We start from the raw sequence: 22737 nt of genomic DNA, 5'->3' as shown, positions 1-22737 counted from the left end.
AAATAAATAACAGAAAAAAATTCTGGAAAATCTTCAAATATTTGTAAACGAAATAACACAAGTTAAATAACCAATGGGGCAACTAATAAATCAAATGGGAAATTTAGAAAGTATCTTAAAGTGAATGGAAATGAAACCTCAGTGTATCAAAATCTGAGGCATACCTTAGGCAGTACACTTAAGAGAAAATTTATGGAATAAACATCTAAATTAAAATAGAAGAAAGGTCTCCAATTAATAACCTGAACTTACACTTAAAAAACCAGAAAAAAGAATAAGTTAAATCCAAAGTAAAAAAAGAAGGAAATAGTAACGATTAGAGAGGAAATCTATGACATAGAAAGTAAGAGTAAGACTCAATTAAACCAAAGGCTGGACTTTGGAAAATAAAATGTATAAACTTCTAGCTACACTAATTAGAACAATGAGGATAAGACAAAAATTAACAATATCTGGAGTTAAAGAGGAGACATTATTAGAGAATCTGTGGTTATTAAAAGGATAAGAGAATATCATGTACAACTTGATGCCAATAAATTAAACTTCTTAGATGAAATGAGCCAAATCCTAGAAAAGATACAAAGCCCACTCTAGAAGCATAAATAACCTGAATAACCTGCTAATATTATCAAAATTAAGTTACTAGTTAAAAATCTTTCCATGAAGGAATTCCAGGCTATATTGGTTAACTTGCTGTACTGATAAATTCTACCACATATTTAACAACAACAACAACAATATATATGTATATATATATATATATATACACACACACACACACATATATAAATTCTATATAAATTCTCCCAGAAAATTGAAAAAAAATAAAAGGTAATAGTTTCTATGAGGCTAGCATTATAGTGATAACAAAACCAGAAAAAGATGTTACAAGAAAACAAAACTACAGACTAATATCCCTCATGAACATAGATGCAAAATTTCTAAATTATGAAATAATTCACTATTATGAAAATAAGGGTCAGGTCACAAATTGGTAAAAATATTATTTGAATATCATATATCTGATACAGAACCTATATTCAGAGTATATGAAGAATCTTCAAAAATCATAGTAAGAGGGGTGCCTAGGTGGCTCAGTGTGTTAAGCGTCCAACTCTTGATTTTGGCTCAGGTCATGATCGCAGGGTCATGAGACTGAACCCCAGAGTGGGCTCCATGCTCAGTGCAGAGTCTGCTTATCCCTCTCCCTCTGCTCCTCCCCCTGGCTCATGCTCTCTTTCAAATAAATAAATAAAATATTTTTTAAAAACCTCAGTAATAAGAAAACAAACAATCAAATTAAAAAAAAACATGGGCAAAGGATTTGAACTGGCTCTTCATTAATGAAGATATATGAGGGAAAATATGCAAATGAAAAACTGGTCAATATCATTAGTGGTTATGGAAATGTAATATACAACTACAGTGAGATACCATTACAATATCTAAAATTAGGGGTGCCTAGGTGGCTCAGTCGTTTAAGTGTTTGCCTTCAGCTCAGGTCATGATCTTGGGATCATGGTACTGAGCACCATGTTGGGCTCCCTGCTTAGCAAGGAGTCTGCTTCTCCTTCCCTCCTCCCCCCCACTCCAGCTCATGCTCTCTCTCTCTCTCTCTCTCAAATAAATAAACAAAATCTTTAAAAAATATATCTAAAATTAAAAGAACTGATTATACCATGTTTATGTTGGTGAAGATGTGGAGAAAGTAGAACTTTGATACATGTTCAGCAGGAATATGCCATGGTACAATGGTACAACTACAGTGGAAAACAGATCAGCAGTCTTAAAACACTGAACATACCTATCATATTACCTGGACATTCCACTTCTAGGTATTTACCCAAGAGAAATAAAAGCAAATATACATACAAAGACCTGCACACAAATGTTCATAGCAGCTTTATTTGTAACAGACAAAAACTAGAAACAACCCAAATATCCAGGAGAATGTAGAAATTGTACTGTATCCATATATTCTACAACATGAATGTATCTCAGAATCATTACATTGAGTGAAAGAGAGCAGACAAAAACGAGTACGAGTACATACTTATGATTTCATTTATATAAAACTCTAGAAAATGCAATTTAATCGATAGTGAAAAAGTTGATCAATGAAGGAGAGAGGAGAGATGGGAAAGTGATTAGAAAGAGGCATGAGAAAACATTTGATGGATATGCTCATTAACTGGATCGTGGTAATGTTTTCACTGTGTATACATATGTCAGAATATATCAAATTGTACCTTTTAAACATGTACAGTTTACTGTATTTTAATTATACCTTAGTACAGCTGTTAAAACTTTTTTCTTGTGAAGTCTTCTTTGAAAATACAGTAGATCTATCATCACTTGAAAACACACAGGAAGGACAGTATTTTAGTGGTACTTAAAGCATAAAGATACATAGATATGAAGACAAGCCCATAGCTAACATCATACTAAGTGGTGAAAGTTAAAACCCTTTCCTCTAAGATCAGGAATGACAAGGATGCCCATTCTCACCATTTCTATTCAACACAGTACTAGAAATCCTAGACATAGCAACTAGACAAGAACAAGAAATAAAAGGTATCTGAATCAAAAAGGAAGAAGTAAAATTATCTCTTTGTGTAGATGATAGGGTCTGATATATAGAAAACCCTAAAGACTCCACCAAAAATGCAACTAATACATTAATTCAGTAAAACTGCAAGATATGAATTCAACATACAGAAATCAGTTGTGTTTCTATACACTAACAATGAACTATCTAAAAGAGAAATTTAAAAAGCAATTCCATTTACAATAGCATCAAAAGCAAAGAATACTTAGGGATACATTTAACCAAGGAGATGAAAGACTTGTACACTGAGACAATAAGACATTGATGAAAGAGATTGAAGAAGACACAAATAAATGGAAAGATATCCCATGATCTTGGATTGGAAGAATTAATACTGTGAAAATCTCTCTACTACCCAAAGCGATCTACAGATTCAATACAATCCCTATCAAAATTCCAATGGCATTTTTCACGGATATATATCTATATATATCTATATATATATATATAGATATATATCCCCATATCCTAAAGACCTCAAATAGCCAAAACAATCCTGAGAAAGAAGAACAAAACTGGAGGCATCTCACTTCCTGATACAAGCTATATTACAAAGCTATACTGATCAAAACAGTATGGTACTGGCAAAACAAAACAAAAACAAAAATGGTTACAAAGAACCAGTAGAGCAGAAAGAAAAGAGAGTCTAGATATAAATCCAAGCATATGTGGTCAACTAATTTGTGACAAGAGCACTAAGAACACACAATGGGGTGTCTTTACAATAAATGGTCTTGAGAAAACTGGATATCCCCATGCAAAAGAATGAAACTGGACCCCATCTTACACCACTCACAAAAGTTAACTAAAAATGGATCAAATATTTCAATGTAAGGCCTGAAACCATAAAACTCCTAAAGGAAAACATAAGAGAAAATATCCTTGACTTCAGTCTTGGCAATGAATTCCTGGATAAGACACCAAAAACACAGGTAACAAAAGCAAAATAAACAAATGGGACTACATTAAACTAAAAGCTTTGGCACAGCAAAAGAAACAATCAATAAATGGAAAAGGCAACCTACAAAATGGGAGAAAATATTCGCAAAATATATATTGGATAAGGGAGCAATACATACAAAATGTATAAAGAACTCACACAAATCAATAGCAAAAAAAAAACCCACAAATAATCTAATTAAAAATGGGCAAAGGACGTGAATAGACAATTTTTCCCAAAGAAGACAGAAAATTGATCAAATGATCCATATAAAAAGGTGCTCAACATCACTAATCATCAGGGAAATGCATACCAAAACCACAATGAGACATTACTACATAACTGTTAGAATGGCTACTCTCAAAAAGATAAGAGATAGGGGGCACCTCGCGGGCTCAATCAGTAGAGCATGCAAGTGACTCTTCATCTTGGAATTGTGAGTTCTAGCCCCATGCTTGAATTGCACTACTAAATATTTATCCAAAGGATACAAACATAGTAATCTGAAGCGGCACACCTCCCAATGTTTATAGCAGCAATGTCCACAACAGCCAAAATATGGAAAGAGCCCAGATGTCCATCGACTGATGAATGGATAAAGAAGATGTGATATATAAATACAATGGAATATTACTCAGCCATCAAAAAGAATGAAATCTTGCTATTTGCAATGACATGGCTGGAACTAGAGGGTATTATGCTGAGTGAAATAAGTCAATCAGAGAAAGACAAATACCATATGATTTTACTCATATGTGGAATTTAAGAAACAAAAACAGATGAACATAGGGAAAGGGAAGGAAAAATAAAATAAGATGAAAATAGAGAGGGAGGCAAACCATAAGAGACACTGAACTCTAGGAAACAAACTGAGGGTTGCTGGAGGGGAGGTGGTTGGGGGAAGAGGTAATTGGGTGATGGGCATTAAGGATGGCATTTGATGTAGTGAGCACGGAGCATTATATGCAACTGATGAATCACTAAATTCTACCCCTGAAACTAATAAAGTATGTGTTAACTACACTGAATTTAAATAAAAAATTTTAAAAATATATAGTTAAAAAAACCTCATATATAAAAAATAATATATATTTTAAATTTTGATTATTTTACATAAATATATTAACATATATTTTAAATATGGTTCTATACTTCCACTTATTTTTCCAAATCATCAAAAACCCTTTTACAGCCAATGCAATGATCAGTGACTTAAAAAGATATTTTCTAACACAATTTGTATCTTTACATATTATAACATATAATATTAATGCATAATCATTGAGATAGTCATTTCCGGAGTACAAAACCAAAATCCAAATTAGTGTACCAAGGAATCTTGATGAATCATTATTTGACCTCTAGTTGTAAATAGGAATATTTCAGGAAAAATATTAGGAACAGTTTTAAAAACTTAAAACATTTATAAGTCAATTAAGTACATGGAAATCCCAGTAAATGCAATTCAATCTACACCAAAGATGAACTAGACTTTAACACTATTTTAACAATTCCCAAGTAGCTACAAGTATTAAACAAAGAGATATACATACTTATGTTAAATTAGAACAACTACGGGATAGAGGTGAGAAAAATCTTAATCCACGTAACAATGGGGAGAAGTTCAGAGTGTGTCTTATTTCTGTGTCTAATCCTTGGTCCAAGATCTTTGTCAGTCAAAGTCTAGTCTTTAAAATTTCATTTATCATGATTATTATCCAAGAAAGATCTTTAATTCCCTAAATGTCCCTTAAATAATGTTTATAAAATATATATGTCGCTGCCTACAACCATTTGTATCAGCCAAGCAAAATAAGTAAGTATTTAAGGGGTACTGATGACAAATAATCTGTCACTGTGTAGGTCAGCTCTCTTATTAATAATAATAAAACCTGACACTGACACACCACCATTGTACAGCGATTTCATATCAAGACTCCAAACATTTATTCATTTATTCTCCCAACATTTCTTTGCATTGTTTGGCAAACATTCATCTCCATCTTGCTGATTTATAAAGCAAAACCCTAACTCATAAAATGACATGAACCTAGTGACTCTCTATTTTCTAACTCGGTCCATTTCTACCTGCCAGGAGGACGAGAAGAATAATCTCCCATGAAATAGTTTGGCTGCCCTGGGATTGTGAAACATCCAATTGGCACTTGGCTCTTATCTATTCCCACCTTTTTATAGGCGATCCAGTCAAACACCCTGTCAATATCTGTTGCCTGTAGCACTTCCTGTGATACTGGATGGGAACTGGCCAAGCCGTCAAGCAGCATCACTTCATGCAGAACATCCGTCAGAAACCTCTGTTTTTCCTGCAATACAGTAGACGGGGCAATATCATAGGTGGTTCATGGTTGTGACAGAATGCATGTGACAACATTGACAGAACGTGTGTTACTTCATTGATGATGCTCGTAGGCCTATGTGGTGAGACTGAACTCCAAAGAGAACCCAGTAAACAAAATGCCTCTAAGTTACTCTAAAATGAAGGTGGTTGATTTGAGCACAACATGAAACAAAATCAATGTGTTACAATGGGCCCTAAATAGATTTAAAAACAGTGGACGGTGCCTTAACAGTGGTTAGAGCAAATTCAGACAGTGGGCATGTAAATGAAACACACTAAGCTTGTTTGTGTGTTCTACAGGATCAAGGCGACAGTTCCAGTCCCAAATAACCTTTTTAGTTAAGTTCGTCAGCGGAGTAAGAATTAAATTTCTGGATTTCAGGGCCATTTTGCTGTTTATACCATTTATTGGTAATACCATTTGAACACCTTATTCTCTCCTTCACTGATCTGTCCACTTTTCTTCCCTCCTCCCCCGACCTCATTTTCTAACACACACACACACACACACACACACACACACACACACACACACACCATTTATCTTCTGAAAGAATCTCAGGAGACCACAACAAATAGCAAAAGGTATATTGACATAAAACTGTAGTATCTGTGGATATATATGCGACTTCCGGATAATGAACATAAAGTGGAGAGCAATAGGTATTAATAACCATTACCATAAAGTTATGAAAACAAACGAAATCATAAGACTTCTATTCTGTGTGATGTTTAGACCTTTGTATTTGCTCTGATAAGAGCTGATTTGTTATGTTAGAAATCAACTGTAAAGAAAAAGTACTTCTCTGTCGTTTTGTTTTAAGAAGCCTGCTTTAAGGAAACAGCTTGGGTTTTGTTAACAAAAATGCTGGCAGCTATTAGTCCTCCTGGCCTCCTGCCTTCATTGAGGGAGGAGGGAGAGAGAAAAGAAGTTGCAAGAGATAACAAGGGCTAAATAGCCCCTAGGTAGTTGGGACCTGAGGAGTATCATTACAGAGATTAAAGACCGCAAGACTTAAATTGCTATAGCTAATTCTGAGCTCACTCCTGGAGCCTCCTAGTTTTGAGCCAGCAGATAAACAGCATGTTATTTCTGAGTGAGTTGTAATTTCAAGCTGGGAGTACACCAATCCTGGATTTTTACAAAAATGGAAATGGAGAATAACTATGCTAAAAAAGGAATAGTTAACTAGGCATTATATATGTGTGTTCTTTAAATCTGGCTTTAAAGAAGCATCTTACTTCATCATCATTTGTTCAATGATTTAGTATGTTTAATCAATAATTTAATTAGTTCTCCAGCCAACTGTATACTATAATGTTTATTTCTAATAGGATATTTTTATAGTCTGTGGACTATAGATCTAATTTCTTCAGTCCTTTTTTGGTCTGAGAGTTTCACACCAATGGTCTATACTCCATCGCACTGTACTGGGATTGAACGGTCCCAGAAGTCTGCTCCAGAGAGTAAGAGCCCACGGTGAGAAGTTCAAACTTACAACAAACTGACAATTATGACATAAACTAATACTGTATTTCTTCTCAGAGTAAGTTCCTAATTCAAGACAAATTAAGGAGAGTGAAATTGGACCTTGTGATTTAAAATTTTAAGACTAAAAAGACAGATGGCCTAGACTGAGAGAATAAGAGAAAATCGTGTATTTCCAAAATGAAAATATTAATGTTACTTTTAAGCAGGTATGCAATCTTGTTACTCATTCAATTTAAAAATGCACATTGAAACTATTTGATATTGAAATTAATGGGTGGGAACATGGAATATATCATCATACTTCAACTTGACCAATGAACACTTTTATTTATAAGAAATACCAATTGAAGATGTGGTTTTCATTCTGAAGGAAAAATAATATTCAATTCTTTAAATAGTGATTGCCCACTCCATTATGTAACTCAAACATCTGATCGAAACCACAGTGTAAAATAAACTTAAAATGGTGTTTTATTTGAATCCTAATTTTTAATATTTAGCAACAGTAAATATATATGATCAATATGAAAATTTAGTCCACATATCTTAGTTTGCTAGCAATGTGATTTTTATTTTATTTTATTTTTTTTTAAAGATTTTATTTATTTGAGACAGAGAGAATGAGAGAGAGAGAGCACATGAGAGGGGAGAGGGTCAGAGGGAGAAGCAGGCTCCCCGCTGAGCAGGGAGCCCGATGCGGGACTCGATCCAGGGACTCCAGGATCATGACCTGAGCCGAAGGCAGTCGCTTAACCAACTGAGCCACCCAGGCGCCCCGCAATGTGATTTTTAAATGATATAAAGTAAATGGCTAAGTAATTACAAATGTGAAACCTAAGGTAAATTTCTAAAATGAAACTCTCTTGTTTAAGGAAATATAAGTTATACATGATATGTTGCCTCATTGGTAGAATTTCAAGAAACTGTTTAAATTTAGTAATGATGTTGAGTCATTAGCCAACTGTTGGAGAAAATGACATTGTGTAATTGAGAAACAAAAAGCATTAAAAGAGATTAAAACAGAGGAGAAAAAAAAAAGAAGAAGAAGAAAGAAAAGACTGGCAGAAGAACACTCACAAAACTCAGAAGAGAGAACACTTTAAATTAAGGAAGAAAAAAAAATTCTAGCCAGAGGCAAACCCAATTTAACAAAACTACAAAGAGTTTCCAGGTGTTAATTTTTTATCAAAACTTGTGTCGTTATAAAATAATAAAAAAAAAAAAGGTCTTAGCTTATTAGTCACCTGTTGGGGCCCTTCCCCCCTTGATCCACAACAACAATAATAGTAACAGCAACAATTACAAAGTATTGATTAATTGCCAACCTGAGACCATGAAAGTTTCAAAATAAAGTTCAAGAAATCCTGGCTCTAATATGAGATAAAAGCACAAACACTGAACAAAATAATGGTTTTCTCTTACACACTAGAAATGCCAAAGGAAATCTGAGGGAAAAAATCTGTAAAATGGAATTATTTATACAAAGTTTAATGGAAGAAGTAGAATTTGTTCTGATCCCTGAAGGAACTTTAAAGGGTGTGTGTGTGTGTGTGTGTGTGTGTGTGTGTGTGTGTGTGTGTAGGGAATAATATATTTATGGTGCATATTTAACAGCTTTTATTCTAGTTCATATTTTAACGTCACCATGAAGCTATTCTATCAAAGCAGCACAACAAGGTAAAATGTGGAACTTTAAAATTTGTTTAAATAAGTTTAATGTTAATAGTAAGAATAAATCCTACCACTCTAATATAGACCCTTCTTGGAGTTGTTGCAATATGTGTCTACATTTAAACAGTTCAAATAATACCAAATATATCATTTTGTATTGAACTATTTTCAAAAAGATATTACATTTGAATTTTTGGAGAATAGTGAAAAGATTTTTCAGGTAGGTAAAGAAAGTGTGAATAAACTCAGAGTTGAGAATAACACATGGAAAAAAAGAAAGCCCCCTTTATTTTTTTTTATTCGTTCATTTAACAAATATGTATTCAATTCCTACTCTGTGCCAGATATTGTGCTGTGTCTGGGGAGGAAATATATGACTGAAACTTAGTCCCTAACCTTAAAGAACTCAAAAGTGTAAGAGAAAGACCAATAAACAGCTAACTGTATTACAATATGATGGATGTTATAAAACACAAAGGATGAAATGATTAATTAGTTCAGAAACGGCTTCAAAAGGAAGTGACATTAAAGTGGGTTGTTGAAGGATGAAGGGTTACTTAGATGAATGGGGGAAGCAGCTTTTTAAAAAAGGACAAATCCAGGCAGAGAAAACATGAAAAAAAGCTCCTCTGTGTGAATCCTCAGGTACAGGTAGAAGAGTTTGGTCTTAATAAATAGGCAGTAGCAGGCATAATGACATGATAAAAGTAGTGTCTTAGGAAAATTAACTTATCTGTGGTATCCAGGGAGGCTTGATGTATGCAGAGACGGGAGGTAGAAAGTGGCTATAGTACTCAGAGGGGAGGTGGTGATGATGTATTAGAACAAGGTGCTGCCGAAGGACTGTTGTATCTGAGAGATATTTTGAGTGAAAAAACCCACCAACATTGATACCTCAATGCCCTGGCTCCCTTAGCAGATGATGGAGAGAAAGTATTAAGAGATGACTTGATGGAATTTTTTTAAAGGGGAGCGGGAAGCTACTGAAAGAAATGGAGTAGTGGAAAAAAGTTTGCTTTGGAGGGCAAGTTAAAAAGATCACTTCTAGACATGTTACAGGTAATGTGACGGTAAACACCCAAAAGGCAATATGCTACAGGCAACTGAAAGTAAAGGCCTGCATCTAAGGAGCAAGTGTAATCAACTTTTGGCAGTAAATTGTAGTTCGTATAAAAATATAAATAAAATCTCAGAATCTACTCTTTTTTTATTATTTCTTACAATATTAGCATTTCATAGACTGGTGTTTAGTAACATACGTGAAGGGAGTTATTAAGAAGGGCACGTACTGCATGGAGCACTGGGTGTTATACGAAAACAACGAATCGTGGATCACTATATCAAAAACTAATGATGTATGGTGACTGACATAACAGTAAAATAAAATTAAAAAAAAGAATTCTTATTGCAGCGTTAGATACACTTGACTAATGATATTCCTTAACATCTCAAAATGGCTTCTGCCTGGACATGCCAAATTCTAAAGGGTTAACAGTGAATATGCCTGGTCCAGCCACAGGCATGGTGATGAGTAGGAAAACAGGAGGTACTATCATCAAGTTTCTACAGGAAGTCCGAGTAGTTCTAATGAAGAGCAATATAAGGCGGACACTTTGCCACCAGGAAAGAAAGAAAAACAATCAGAAACTAATCTGAATCAAGATCAAAGAAAGTCAGATACATCAAACCAGACGAAGATGACAGCCAAGCCTGAGCCAATTCAAGTAGTGGTGAGGTGCTCATAGGCATGAAAAGAGCAAAAAGAAAACCATTCTCAGGGCAGCAGTGGGTTATATCAGGGAGGCCACAAGGACTCAATTTTCTAGGAGGATGGATGTGAACACAAATGGCTCTTTGGTATTCCTGGGAGAAAAGGCAGGTGCGCTCCTGCGAAGTTGATGAAAGTGTCCTACGCTCGAAGTAAAGTATCTGCCATTCACTAGCTGTGTGACCTTGAGCAAGTTACTCAGTATTTTTAGACTTCAGCACCTTCATTTGTAAACATATGTGGTTGTGAAGATTAAATAAGAGAATGTGTTCTACAAATATTTATTGAGCACCTGCTATATCCCAGATGGTATGCCTGGTTCTGAAGATAAAAGATAACAAAGACATGGACTCGACCTTCAAAGATTTTAGAGTAGTAAGAGGAGAGACAGTGATGAAAACAAGTATTACGAAACCACCTGCTGTATGTAAAAGTGGAAGCAGGTTCAGGAGATGGTGTGCCTATACAAAGAAGGCTGTGATTTGTTCTGCCTGGGGGAAGGCAAGAAAAGCCTGTGAACTGAGAGTCGGTGTTGAATTTTTAAGGATGATTTGAGTTTTCTAGACAGAAACAGCAGAAAAGGGCATTTGGGACAGAAAGGAGTATCTTGGAAAAGTCATGGAGATTTAACGGCTTGTTTGGGAGACTACCAATTTTTGTGTGGCAGAAGTCATTTACAATGGGGTAAATGACTAGTGATTATCACGGAGAGATAGACAAGAACAAAATCATCAAGGATCCTCCATGCCAAGTGAGGAAGCTAGAATTAAGAAGTGACATCACCAGACCTACATTTAGAGAGATTATGAACAAATACTGGAAAGTGGACTAGGGCGAGGAGCAACCAGAAACAAATATAGGGCAATATTGCATAATTATGCTAAAGAACACACAGTATGGACACTATCTGTGACTATAAGACATCATAGCAATTATTTCTCTAAAATCTAGATGTCCTGTTGGATATAGATAAAGGTACTTTTCTAATCCATAGAGTCAAATCAGTAAGAATATCTGACAAAAAATATTTGAACAATGCAATCTAATTCTATACATGCTTACTGATTGCTTTGTATATGGGACATCCTTTTAGAGGCTGGGGAAACAAACACAGCTGGGACCCAATTTCTGCCTCCAAGCAACTCCCATTATGCTAAGGGAGACAGATAAGTGTACAAATCATTAGTGCCACCCAATGGGTGAAATATTAGTAGCATAAATAAAGTACTATGGGAGTAGAGAATAGAGGGAAGGTTATGGGTAGAAATGCTTTCAGTGTCTCTGACCAGGTCGATTCAACCTCAATTGATCTATCAATACAAGGAAATAAGATATAATATGTTATTTATGTTTTACCCCTCTGGAAATCTACTCTACCATGAGATAAAAGACTTTTAAGATTTCAAAGGTTCAACAAAATGCCACATAAAGCATTACTCATCTGAGCCCCTTTCTACACAAGACTAGAACAAATGATAGAGCTTTGCATAGTTTGGTTTTTTCAGTCTTGTTCTTTGTGACTTATTCACATGGCAAAAGTTAAAGCCGAGGAATATGACCAAGAATTCAAAAAAGAAGAGCAAATATATGGAGGAAAAATATTAGTAAGGTCTTATTTATGTGATACGGTATCCCTGTAACCACAATTATCATCTTTGTAAACAACACAATATCATATTTGTAAAAATCAGAAATTATTTGGATTCCAAGTTTCCTAAAATATTCAAAGAATTTTACCCTGTAATTTTATATTGTTGTCCTACTTTTACAAAGTTCTAAAATGTCCAAAAGTATTTCAAACTTTATTCAGTTGAAAGTTAGCTAAATGTACTTGTGAAATATTATGTCATTATTTAGCTGATTAGTTAACATTTTATAGACAGCTAAATCATATGGATAGATGAAATAAAACTAAAGAGCTAGTGAAAATAAATGGTGCTTCCCTATAGCAATGGATCTTAAAAATTAACATTTTAAAATCTCATGTTTAAAAGACACATGCCCAAGATGTTAATAATTATTTTCATGGGCAGTTTGTTAAAGCACTCCATTTATATTAAAATCAAACTTGTGTAAACACACATGTATACTAGCCACTAAAGAATAATTTTTAAAATAATCACCATTAACGCCTATGATGAAACAAGCACTATACTGAAAATTTTACTTCTGTATTTGTTTACATAACCTTTAACAGAAAATGATACATAAACATAATAATCCAGCAGATCTCTAATGATATAACATTATTCTGGGATTTTACACAAGCTTTACAGTAAGTAACTAAAATGAGTTCTGTATGTTCTTATTTCTTTTAACTATCAACCACATTTTATCTCCTGCCAAGCCACAAATGTTCTAAGATGCCTTATTCAATGCATAAACTAAAAAAGCAATTATATTTCTATAAGCCTATCTCAAATGACTTTGTAAGCCTCTCATAGCCCCAAATAACCCCCTGCACAGGTTTCTATGAACTGCTATATTCTCACATGTTACTAACACAGAGAAAATCAGTTAAATTGTCTCTCCCGTGACTACATCCTTCAGCTGCCTTATGTTTTGTTTGTAACATCCAAGTTGAATGTGTCACATCTCATATTATCCAAAATGTGGGACAGCTATGGGAAAATGCTAAGATGAAACACAAAATGTACTGCATCATATACAAGTAAATTACAAACCTTCTGCAGACTTACTCAAGACCCTGAAAAGTATAGCAGTATTGATAGGGCAGAAGTTATCATCAATTAGTCACTCATGTTTTCATTAATTATGATAATCCTGGGTCTTATGGAACAATCATGAATGTGCTTCAAACAATGTCAATCACGGTAATAATTATGAACAGGTTGTCTAATTACATAGCTCATTCTGATTCTAGCAGCCCAAAAAATCACTGTGAATAATAACCACATGCCATATGCTTTCATACAACACTCTTAAAATGTTCATATCATTTAACTTCCCTTCACTTTTTAGGATTTCTTGACACCTTTCTCTTGGTTTTCCTTCAAACATTTACCCAATGCTGTTATATATATTGTAAATCTTAATATCCTTTTTAAGTCAATGAATGAGTTCCTAATAGAGGTACAGAAACTGTTATAATCTTTCATAAGTGATCTATTGACCCTCATTTCATAATTTTTTTGTTAACTTTTGACCAGACTTTTATTATTGAACACCTCAGAGATGCTATACTTGGGGTTAAATTCTGAGAAATGAGGGTAGAATAAACTCTCTAACCTGATGAAAGCATGTTGTTTAGTAAGGGAGATTTACTTCCTGTCCTTTGCTGGTTAGCAGGAACTAATTCTTGCTCTTCCACATGTCACTTCAGGATCCTTTCCATAGATTTGAAACTTCAGACAGAGAATAGTTTCTTCATCTTTTCTAATAATCCTATCTCGACTTTGGCAGTGAGAATCTTTTTCTCTATTTCTACGCTTAATTTTTTTGACAGGCCAATAAGGCATTTCAATGAAATAAAATTTGCCAATCTTCTTTGATAACCATGCATTTGCTTCTCACGTCCATCACAAGGACTCACTAATATTTTGCAGACACATTAATAATAAGCTAATGACGGCACTATAATATTTAATTGATAAAATGTAATTTGGAATATTTTTAAATGCATACTGACTAATTATCTTAAACATAATCAATTTCTGTTTAAATTCTAAAGGAGGGGTGTCTGGGTGGCTCAGTCTTTAAGCGTCTGCCTTCGGCACAGGTCATGGTCCCAGGGTCCTGGGATCGAGCCCCACATCGGGCTCCCTGCTCCGTGGGAAGTCTGCTTCTCTCTCTCCCACTCCCCCCTACTTGTGTTCCCTCTCTCGCTGTGTCTCTCTCTGTCAAATAAATAAAAAAAAAATCTTTTAAATAAATAAATAAATAAATAAATTCTAAAGGAAACTTTCTTATACCATTCAGTCTGGAAGAATTCCAAGGATAAGCTAATCAACTCCCTGAAGTTATTAACATGGATACCAAGTGGCTAATTCATTTTATGTTATTTTAATTTGTGAAATAAATAATAATTCAAATGACCTTAATCTGTAATAAAATTCTTATTAACTTGATGAATGAAATTTATTAGCACATTTTCTGTACTTTAATTTCAATATTTAGTGCTATAAATGGTCAGTTCATTAAATAACCTAGCCTGATAAAACTTTACATTTGTTGGGGCACCTAGGGGGCTCAGCTGGTTAAACATCCAACTCTTGGTTTCAGCTCAGGTCATGATCTGAGGGTCGTGAGATGGGGTTCCGCATCAGGCTCCATGCTCAGCACAGAATCTACTCAAGATTCTCTCTCCCTCCCCACCCTGCCCCTCCTCCTGCTTTCTCTCTCTCTCTCAAATAAATAAAATCTTAAAAAAAAACACTTTACATTTGTTGCCAGATCATAGAAGTCTGTATTTTCAATGAAAATAAAAAGTATTATTTTTTTTCAAATTTGAAAGATTTAAACCCGTAACAACTCCAGAACATACACGGCACTTATGGCCCAGAAAGTTAACCAATTCAGAAAGGAAGTTCCATATTTATTCCCAGATCTCCAAGTAAGCTACTATAATATCTATACGTTGATTGTGGTATTAATAGAGAAAATTTTCAACATTCAGAATGCAAAATCTGGACTAGCAATTCATTTATAAAGTGCAAAAGTATTAAAATATTAGTATTCTAGCATCATTCAGAAATGAAATAGGTATACTCAAAAGTATTTTGTGAAAGGCACTTTCTTTGCTCTTACTAATTTTTATGGTATTATTATTAATAATAATGGGTGATACTATTGTGATCCTCATTTTATAGAAAGTTCACTGGCTTGCTCAAGGTTGCCTAAGAACTGGGGATTGAACCTGGGCAGTTTGGCTCTAGAGTCCATGCTCTTAGCCACTGCACCACGTTGGCCAGAATTAGAAGAAATAATAGAGCAACTCTTTGTATGCACCCCATTGGAAACCATTCTCAAACTCAACTAAGACCCAATGGACATAAAACACTGCTTCTGGTATAACCAGAGAGATTGGTTATGGGCATGACCCAGGCCCATTGCTAGCCCAGCTAGCAGGGCTGACCTAGCACTGAGATGCCACCAAAATCAACGGAGAGTTTGTTTAATAAGGACTGAGGTGAACTCAGATGGAAATTCTGTTCTTGAGTCTAGTTACAGTCAGGAAAATCAGATTTATCATCTTTGCTTAATTGTAGCAAATGCTGATCTGGCCTAGAATGTTGTTCACCCACTTTCTTCAGCCACTGAAGCCAATGCTGAGATTGTGTGGCTAATTTCCATGACAGCTATGGTGTAGACATGAAGCAAATCACTCATTGCAAACGTACTAGCACACAGGTGTGCATGTGTCTACTCACAGGCTTCCCTGTGGCTGGCTTTGTTCTGTTTTGTTTTTTCTGATTCTACACAGTTTTTTTTTTTCTTTCTTAAAAGCTTTTATTTTAATTCCAGTTAGTTAACATACAGTGTTATTTTAGCTTCAGGGGTACAATATAGTAATTCAACACTTCCATACATCACCCTGTGCTCATCACAACAGATGCACTCCCTAATCTCCAACACCTGTTTCACCCATCCCCCTAACCACCTCCCCTCTGGTAATTATTAATTTTGAATATGTGATTCACAATATTCTCCACTGAAAGATAATTTTTGGACCCTAAAGGTAATACCATTACACTTAAGTACCTAAGAGTACAATAATACTGGTGACAATGATAGTAAAAACAACATTTTTTTTTTATTCTTGAAACTATCCCATGACAAAAACAGCATGGGTTATTTCATACATATTTTGAAGATGAAGAAACAAGATCACACAACTAGTAAGTGTCAAGAGTCAAAAATTTAATCCATGGAATAGGTAGAAAAAAGGAACTGAACCTCATTCTAGGAAACTGTAAAGTAACATTACTCTGATGAAAATAATTCAACTAACCTGGTAAAAGACATCTGTGAGGATTTGATATTTCACACTTATCAGTGTGCTCCCCATCTCTGGCAGAAAAACTAGCAAAAAAAAAAATGGGTATCCAATAAATGTTTGTTAAATAGTGAAAAATGAGTCAATATAGATTGATCCCTGGAAATATTTTGTCAATTAAGGGCCCAAAAATGCCAACAAAATGCTTAGCAACAAATAGTAAAATGTTATTTTGTTGTGAGAAGCCAAATTATTTTCAGGCTTGGGAAGTGATATTGCTAGTCAGGTCTCAAAACAAGCCAACAATTCCAGGAAAAGCTCCTTATTGCCTTAAAACTAAGGCAAAACCTTTATTTAAAGAGCTTTTATTTTTAATTAGTCATCTTCAATAGTGTATTATGCTTAAGATTCTTCAAATCGGACCAATTATGTGGATAGTTGGAAAGAGAATATAATTAATGCCAAATCCACTCTGAAGGAGCAACTGACCTAATCTTATCTTTAATCAGACAACTTTGGAAATAAATAATATTTAAATGAAAATATGCCATTCTACCACCACCACCACTACCACGACAGCCAAGAGAACACAAGTCTTCTTCATAAAGTACTTATCTTCCAAGTAAATTTGTGAAGCTTACAGAAAGAACAGGACTCAAACGCAGAACTTAACTGAGCAGAAAGACACTCAAAATCTAAATGAAAAGAAATGGCTACTGTAACCAGATAAATGTGATTAAATATTAGAGAACATGTTTGAGCCATGTAATATAAACATAATAATAGGTAGCTAAATGTTCTATTATTCCATCATTTGACTAATCTTGTGAGACCAACTGTGCTAATTTTCCAAATGTATCTATGAACATGAACAGTCTGATTGAGCTATTCCATAAACAAAGCAACTTCTGACAGAGGCATGATTGGTCAACTAAGAGCCAAAAAATACTAATTTAACCACACCTGCTAACTGAAACCACTACACCAAAAACAGAATACAGTGTATACAAGAAACTGATATATAGCAGTTCCATGCTTATAATACCATGAGGTTTGTTCCACAGAAATTAGCAAAACAAAGGCCTCATTTTAAGTGCTTGATAATTCTTTTACTTAATTAATAAAGAGAATGAATGAAATGTATGACTGAATGTAATGGCAAACAAGTAACAGCAATCCATCAAAGTAGTTTACATAAAATTATTGAGCTGGTACATCGTTAACAGCACTCAAGAAAGGCATCACCGGACTATATGTAGAGAAGAGAAAATAGAATGATTAAAGGAATTAATCGGACACAGTTGTATCTGGAGTAGGTAAAGAAAGCATTCCCACATATCTTAATTTTTAAAGAAAATATAACACAAATAAGACAAAAGACAGCACTCTGATCATTGTAAAGAATTCTATTTCATCAATCGGAGGGAGAGGTGAAAAGCCAAAGATATAAATGGTTTCATATAAAGGGGCTTTCCTACGTTTGTGAATGTAGATCCACAGAGGTTATTTAGCTCAATGCCAAAACATGTTCTACCCCAAATCATCTTTTTGGAATCGTGGTTGAGGAGAACTGCCTGAGCTGTGGACTGCATGGTGGTCTAGCCATTACCACACTCTTCAAACTCTTAGGAAAGATGGTAACAAAGAGGTGTACTCTCAAGACAAAATGTTTAATGCTACACAGTAAATCAACCTAAGTCTTTATCATTTCAAATGTTAATGGTATGGGCACCTGGGTGGCTCAGTCAGTTAAGCGTCTGCCTTCAGCTCAGGCCATGATCTCAGGGTCCTGGGATCGAGTCCCGCATCAGGCTCCTTGCTCAGCGGGGAGTCTGCTTCTCCCTCTCCCTCTGCCACTCCCCTCACTTGTGCTCTCTCTCTCTCTCAAATAAATAAATAAAATCTTAAAAAAACAAAAAACAAAAAACAAGTGTTAAAGGTATAATTGAGGCAAAATCTTCAACAACCTCAAACTATCTTATTACCCTTTGTGGGGTTTTTTGTTGTTTTTTGTTTTTGTTTTTTTTACCTTTCTCTTCACAGGATGCCCTTTTACATTTTTTTTTATTCATATCACTTGAACTCACTACTTCCCTTTCTCACATTCTTGTCTGGTAACATCTGAACAGTGTGAAAGTAACCTTGATGAAAATAGGGAAGAAAAAAGTCCCATAAAGTGTTATGGACTGAGACAGTCACTCCTTGCTTAGAAATGAGTTGTGTTCTAATGTCTTTGAAAACATATAGCTGCCTGCTTAAGGATGATTAATAATTAGGAAATTAATAAATTAGCTTTGGTTGCCCTCTTAGTCCCCAGCCTTCAGTTTTGTTGTATTTGTGTTAAAGGCTTTGCAAAGCAAGCTCTTTTTAACATATCTGGGAAAAGGCTGAATGATATCAAATGTTGAACAATACATATATTGTAGGGAGATAAACATTTTTACTAGTGGTGGTAAGAGGTACAGATTAATAATGGTATCATCTGCTATCGTAAGTAATGTATGTTTGTGAACAAGGATGTCTAACAGAACATTTCATTATTTTGGTATAAATTTTTGGCATTATCATTTTTTTGGTTTATCAAATGCTGTCTGACAAGTTTTAGCAAGTGGAAGTATTCTGCTTACAAACTGCTCTTACTTGAAAAGGGAATGAATGGGTTGATTTTCCCTGCAATATTTCTAGATATGAAAAAGGATGGCCTTGCATTATTGTTGGGCTCCAGGTTCAGAAGAATTTTCCTCTTAGAAAGTGTCTAATCTTGTCAATTTATCAGTTGCTTTTGAAATTCCTATGGAAATGTAGAAAGACCTTGACACCATGCAAACCTGAATGTGGTCTTCGGAAGAAATACTTTATTCCAAAGGGAGTGCTCATTTATCTTTTATCTCTAAGTTTAAAATATACAAAAACCTGAAACACTTAGTGTCTTTCTGAACAAAATGACTTTGCTTTAAAGAAAATTCATTCTTTAAGAACATACAGGAGACTTCCATTTGCAGCTTTGTTTTAAATTTTAAACATTTCGCATAGGAGAAAATGTGAGGTGATGTGACTAAGAAAACCTCCCAGATACATACCTGAACATACAAAAGGATAAGTGAATATATATGAAAACTAAGGAATTATGTTTGCTTTTTCTTCTCTTCCTAAAGATATCTTACTTAATAAAAGCTGGTCTTCTATTAGAAGCAGTAAATGAAGCACAGTTACATTTTCTGAAACTTAACACACCTTGATAACAAGCTCTTCAAAAGCTCACATTTCCCAAACAATTGTGAAGCCAACATCTTGATTCTTAAGAAAGAACAAGCGTAAATAAAAGTATGAATGCATTATCTGTTCTTCAGTTGTAGTTTCATCCTCAAAAATGCATTTGTGTCATAAAACTTCTAAAATCGTTAATGTATTTTCACAATTAACAAATGACTGCTCAGCCTTTTTCATCCCTTTTGTGAAGAAATGCCCTTAACAGGGCTACTAGCCCATCATTAACGTATTTTGTAAAAAGCACAGAATTGGCCCTAAAGTGAGAGAAAATGTAAACACAATTTGTTATTGTAGTAGCCTTGGCGAGAAGTATTGGCGTGTGTTAGTATAATAGGTATCGTTCCCGTTTTCACTGCTATTTCTCCTAGAGATTCTTCGTGTCTCTTTAGCCACCACTGGTTAGAATACAAGTCTCTGGCCTACTTCTTAACACTGACATCCTTTCTGGATGAGCCCAATTTTACACTCTTTGAGTGTTAGTCTAACCCTCAGTGCACTGGGCATATACACATTAGAACTTCTCTGATGTTTACTCAGAGATCGGATATGGCAGACGAGACCCTTTCGAAACTTCAGGGGCATCTGCTACTGTCCTCACTGCAGTTCTTACTTCCTCTGTGCACTTTTGTTTCTTTGTTACAAGCCTATTGTCCACCAATGCCCCAAACTGCTCTGATCACAAATGCTAAGGAAAAAGCAACTCTTTCTCCCAGAAGAGAGGGCGACAACTCACCAGTTCCACTGAATTAAGGAAAAAATTTTTTTCTATTCTTTAAAATAAAAAAATCTATGTTTTCAGCAAGGAACTTGCTTACAGAAAGGGGAAGGAGGGAAGAGTAAAGGGAAAGCAGGAGAAGAGGTCTATTTTGAAGGCTGTGGTTCCCCAAGAGACCCAGGTAGACACTCCTTCCACCTTCCTTCTAGTCTTTCAATGTAAATGTCACTGCTAAGCTACTGAACAGGATCAAAAAGACCATAACCCTGTGGAACTAGTCACAAGAAGCCTTTAAATTTTTCATATTCGATATGTGTTAGTCATTTGAAAAAATATATATATCATTGACTAGTTGAAAACAATTGGATCTTCTAATTTACTGACTTCTCAGGAGTAGAAAGATTATTATAATGTGGATTTTGATCATAATAGACAAACACAACTACATGGAAAATCATGAATATACAAACACACATTTATTTGGTATTCAGTATTTATGAAGTAAGATTCTAAAATAAATATTTAATTTCCACATGATCTGTCTGTGACCCTATAGTCCTACTGAGCAAATATATTTTGATACTGATGAAGTATAGACAATAGTATCAATATACCAACTATTATTAAGACGTTTATTAACTAATTTTGAAAAGCACGCAAAAGCATTTTTCCCTACAGACATTAAGTCCAGTATGTATTTGAGAAATGAAGAGCTGAACAAGTAAAATATTAACAAAAACCAAGATGTTTTCTCTCTACCTTTCTATTCCCCCTCTCAATAGCGGAGTGTATATTATTATTTGCAATGCTGAAGCAGTATATCTTTACATTTAAACTGAAAAAAAAACACTGAACTCAAGCAACTATATTTCAGTTCATCAATGATTTTCTCAACTTCTTTTTGAATAAAAATAAAATAATTTAAAAAGTAAAGATAATTTTATTGCAATGCCTGTTAACTTAAGCAGGCAATTTTTGTTGGAGCACATTAAAATGATACTAAGTCTAATGGCAGGATTCATTTTTACTATTTTAGTCCTATCCATGATAGAGACAACTGAGAACATTTTTTCAAGGTTTTGGGCAATACACTTTAAGATATCTTAAGTATTTAGCATAATGAAGTTTAGTTGCATGATTCTCCATTAATATTATCTTTATGCCCAGGTATGTGTCCTCATAAAAATTTAGGGAGAATTCCCAGTCTGCAGACTTTATCAGCATACAAAGTTATTGCTGTGTGAAGCTCCAGAGAATCCCAATTCATTTAACAAAAGAACATACACTCACGTTTAATAATTCTCATTATAGCAGCACGTCCTTACAATGCTATATTCAGGAAACTAAAGGACATGCCTACAATATAGATACAAACTATAATGAAAACCTATGCAATACGCAGAGGAGATATGATTTTGCCTGCATCAGCACCGGGTCTATAAAATAAGGAATTCTTCAGAGCAACATTTAACCATGCATCCTTTTCTTGTACTAAAACTCTTTTATTATAGACTTTTTCAAATTAAAATGATCAAGAATTATTGAAGAATAGTAACTGTGTTGAGTGAGTCTTCCCTTTTTTTTTCTTCCCTTCCAGGGAACACAGTGAGATTTAATACGACTGCCATCAATATCATATTGTAACCTGATTCATCCAATAACGTTGTCAATAACAGCCAACTTTGATGAAATAGTGTCAAGCAAAAGGACTACATGCCCCTGAAATATATCCTTAGCCCTGAGCTGAAGAAGCTGCTTCTGATGATCTTGACACTCTGTTTGATGAATGAAACATTATATAAGGCTTATATTCCTATAGAATAAACCACATTGCCAGTATAGATAAGAATTGATTTGGTGAGACTGAGTCTAGTTAAAAAGATTATAAAAATTATTTTGTAATCTATACATAATTGTTGTAAATCTAGGGTGTCAAAACAGATGACTGGGCTTGGAAA

The 22737-nt window shown here is 34.6% G+C and overlaps 1 protein-coding gene across 1 annotated transcript in view; it reads right to left on the bottom strand.

The window, feature by feature from the left end:
* Window positions 1–22737, bottom strand: part of TRHDE (thyrotropin releasing hormone degrading enzyme) — a 367225-nt gene that overhangs the window by 150481 nt on the left and 194007 nt on the right. The window contains exon 6 of the mRNA XM_078076295.1: window positions 5735–5872. Coding sequence (XP_077932421.1) covers window positions 5735–5872 — 138 coding nt within the window. The remainder of the gene's footprint in view (window positions 1–5734; window positions 5873–22737) is intronic.

This window comes from Halichoerus grypus, chromosome 6 (genome assembly GCF_964656455.1).
Source record: "Halichoerus grypus chromosome 6, mHalGry1.hap1.1, whole genome shotgun sequence".
Lineage (NCBI taxonomy): Eukaryota > Metazoa > Chordata > Mammalia > Carnivora > Phocidae > Halichoerus > Halichoerus grypus.
The sequence above is the reverse complement of the archived record's forward strand: the minus strand, read 5'-3'. Positions and strand labels throughout refer to the sequence as shown.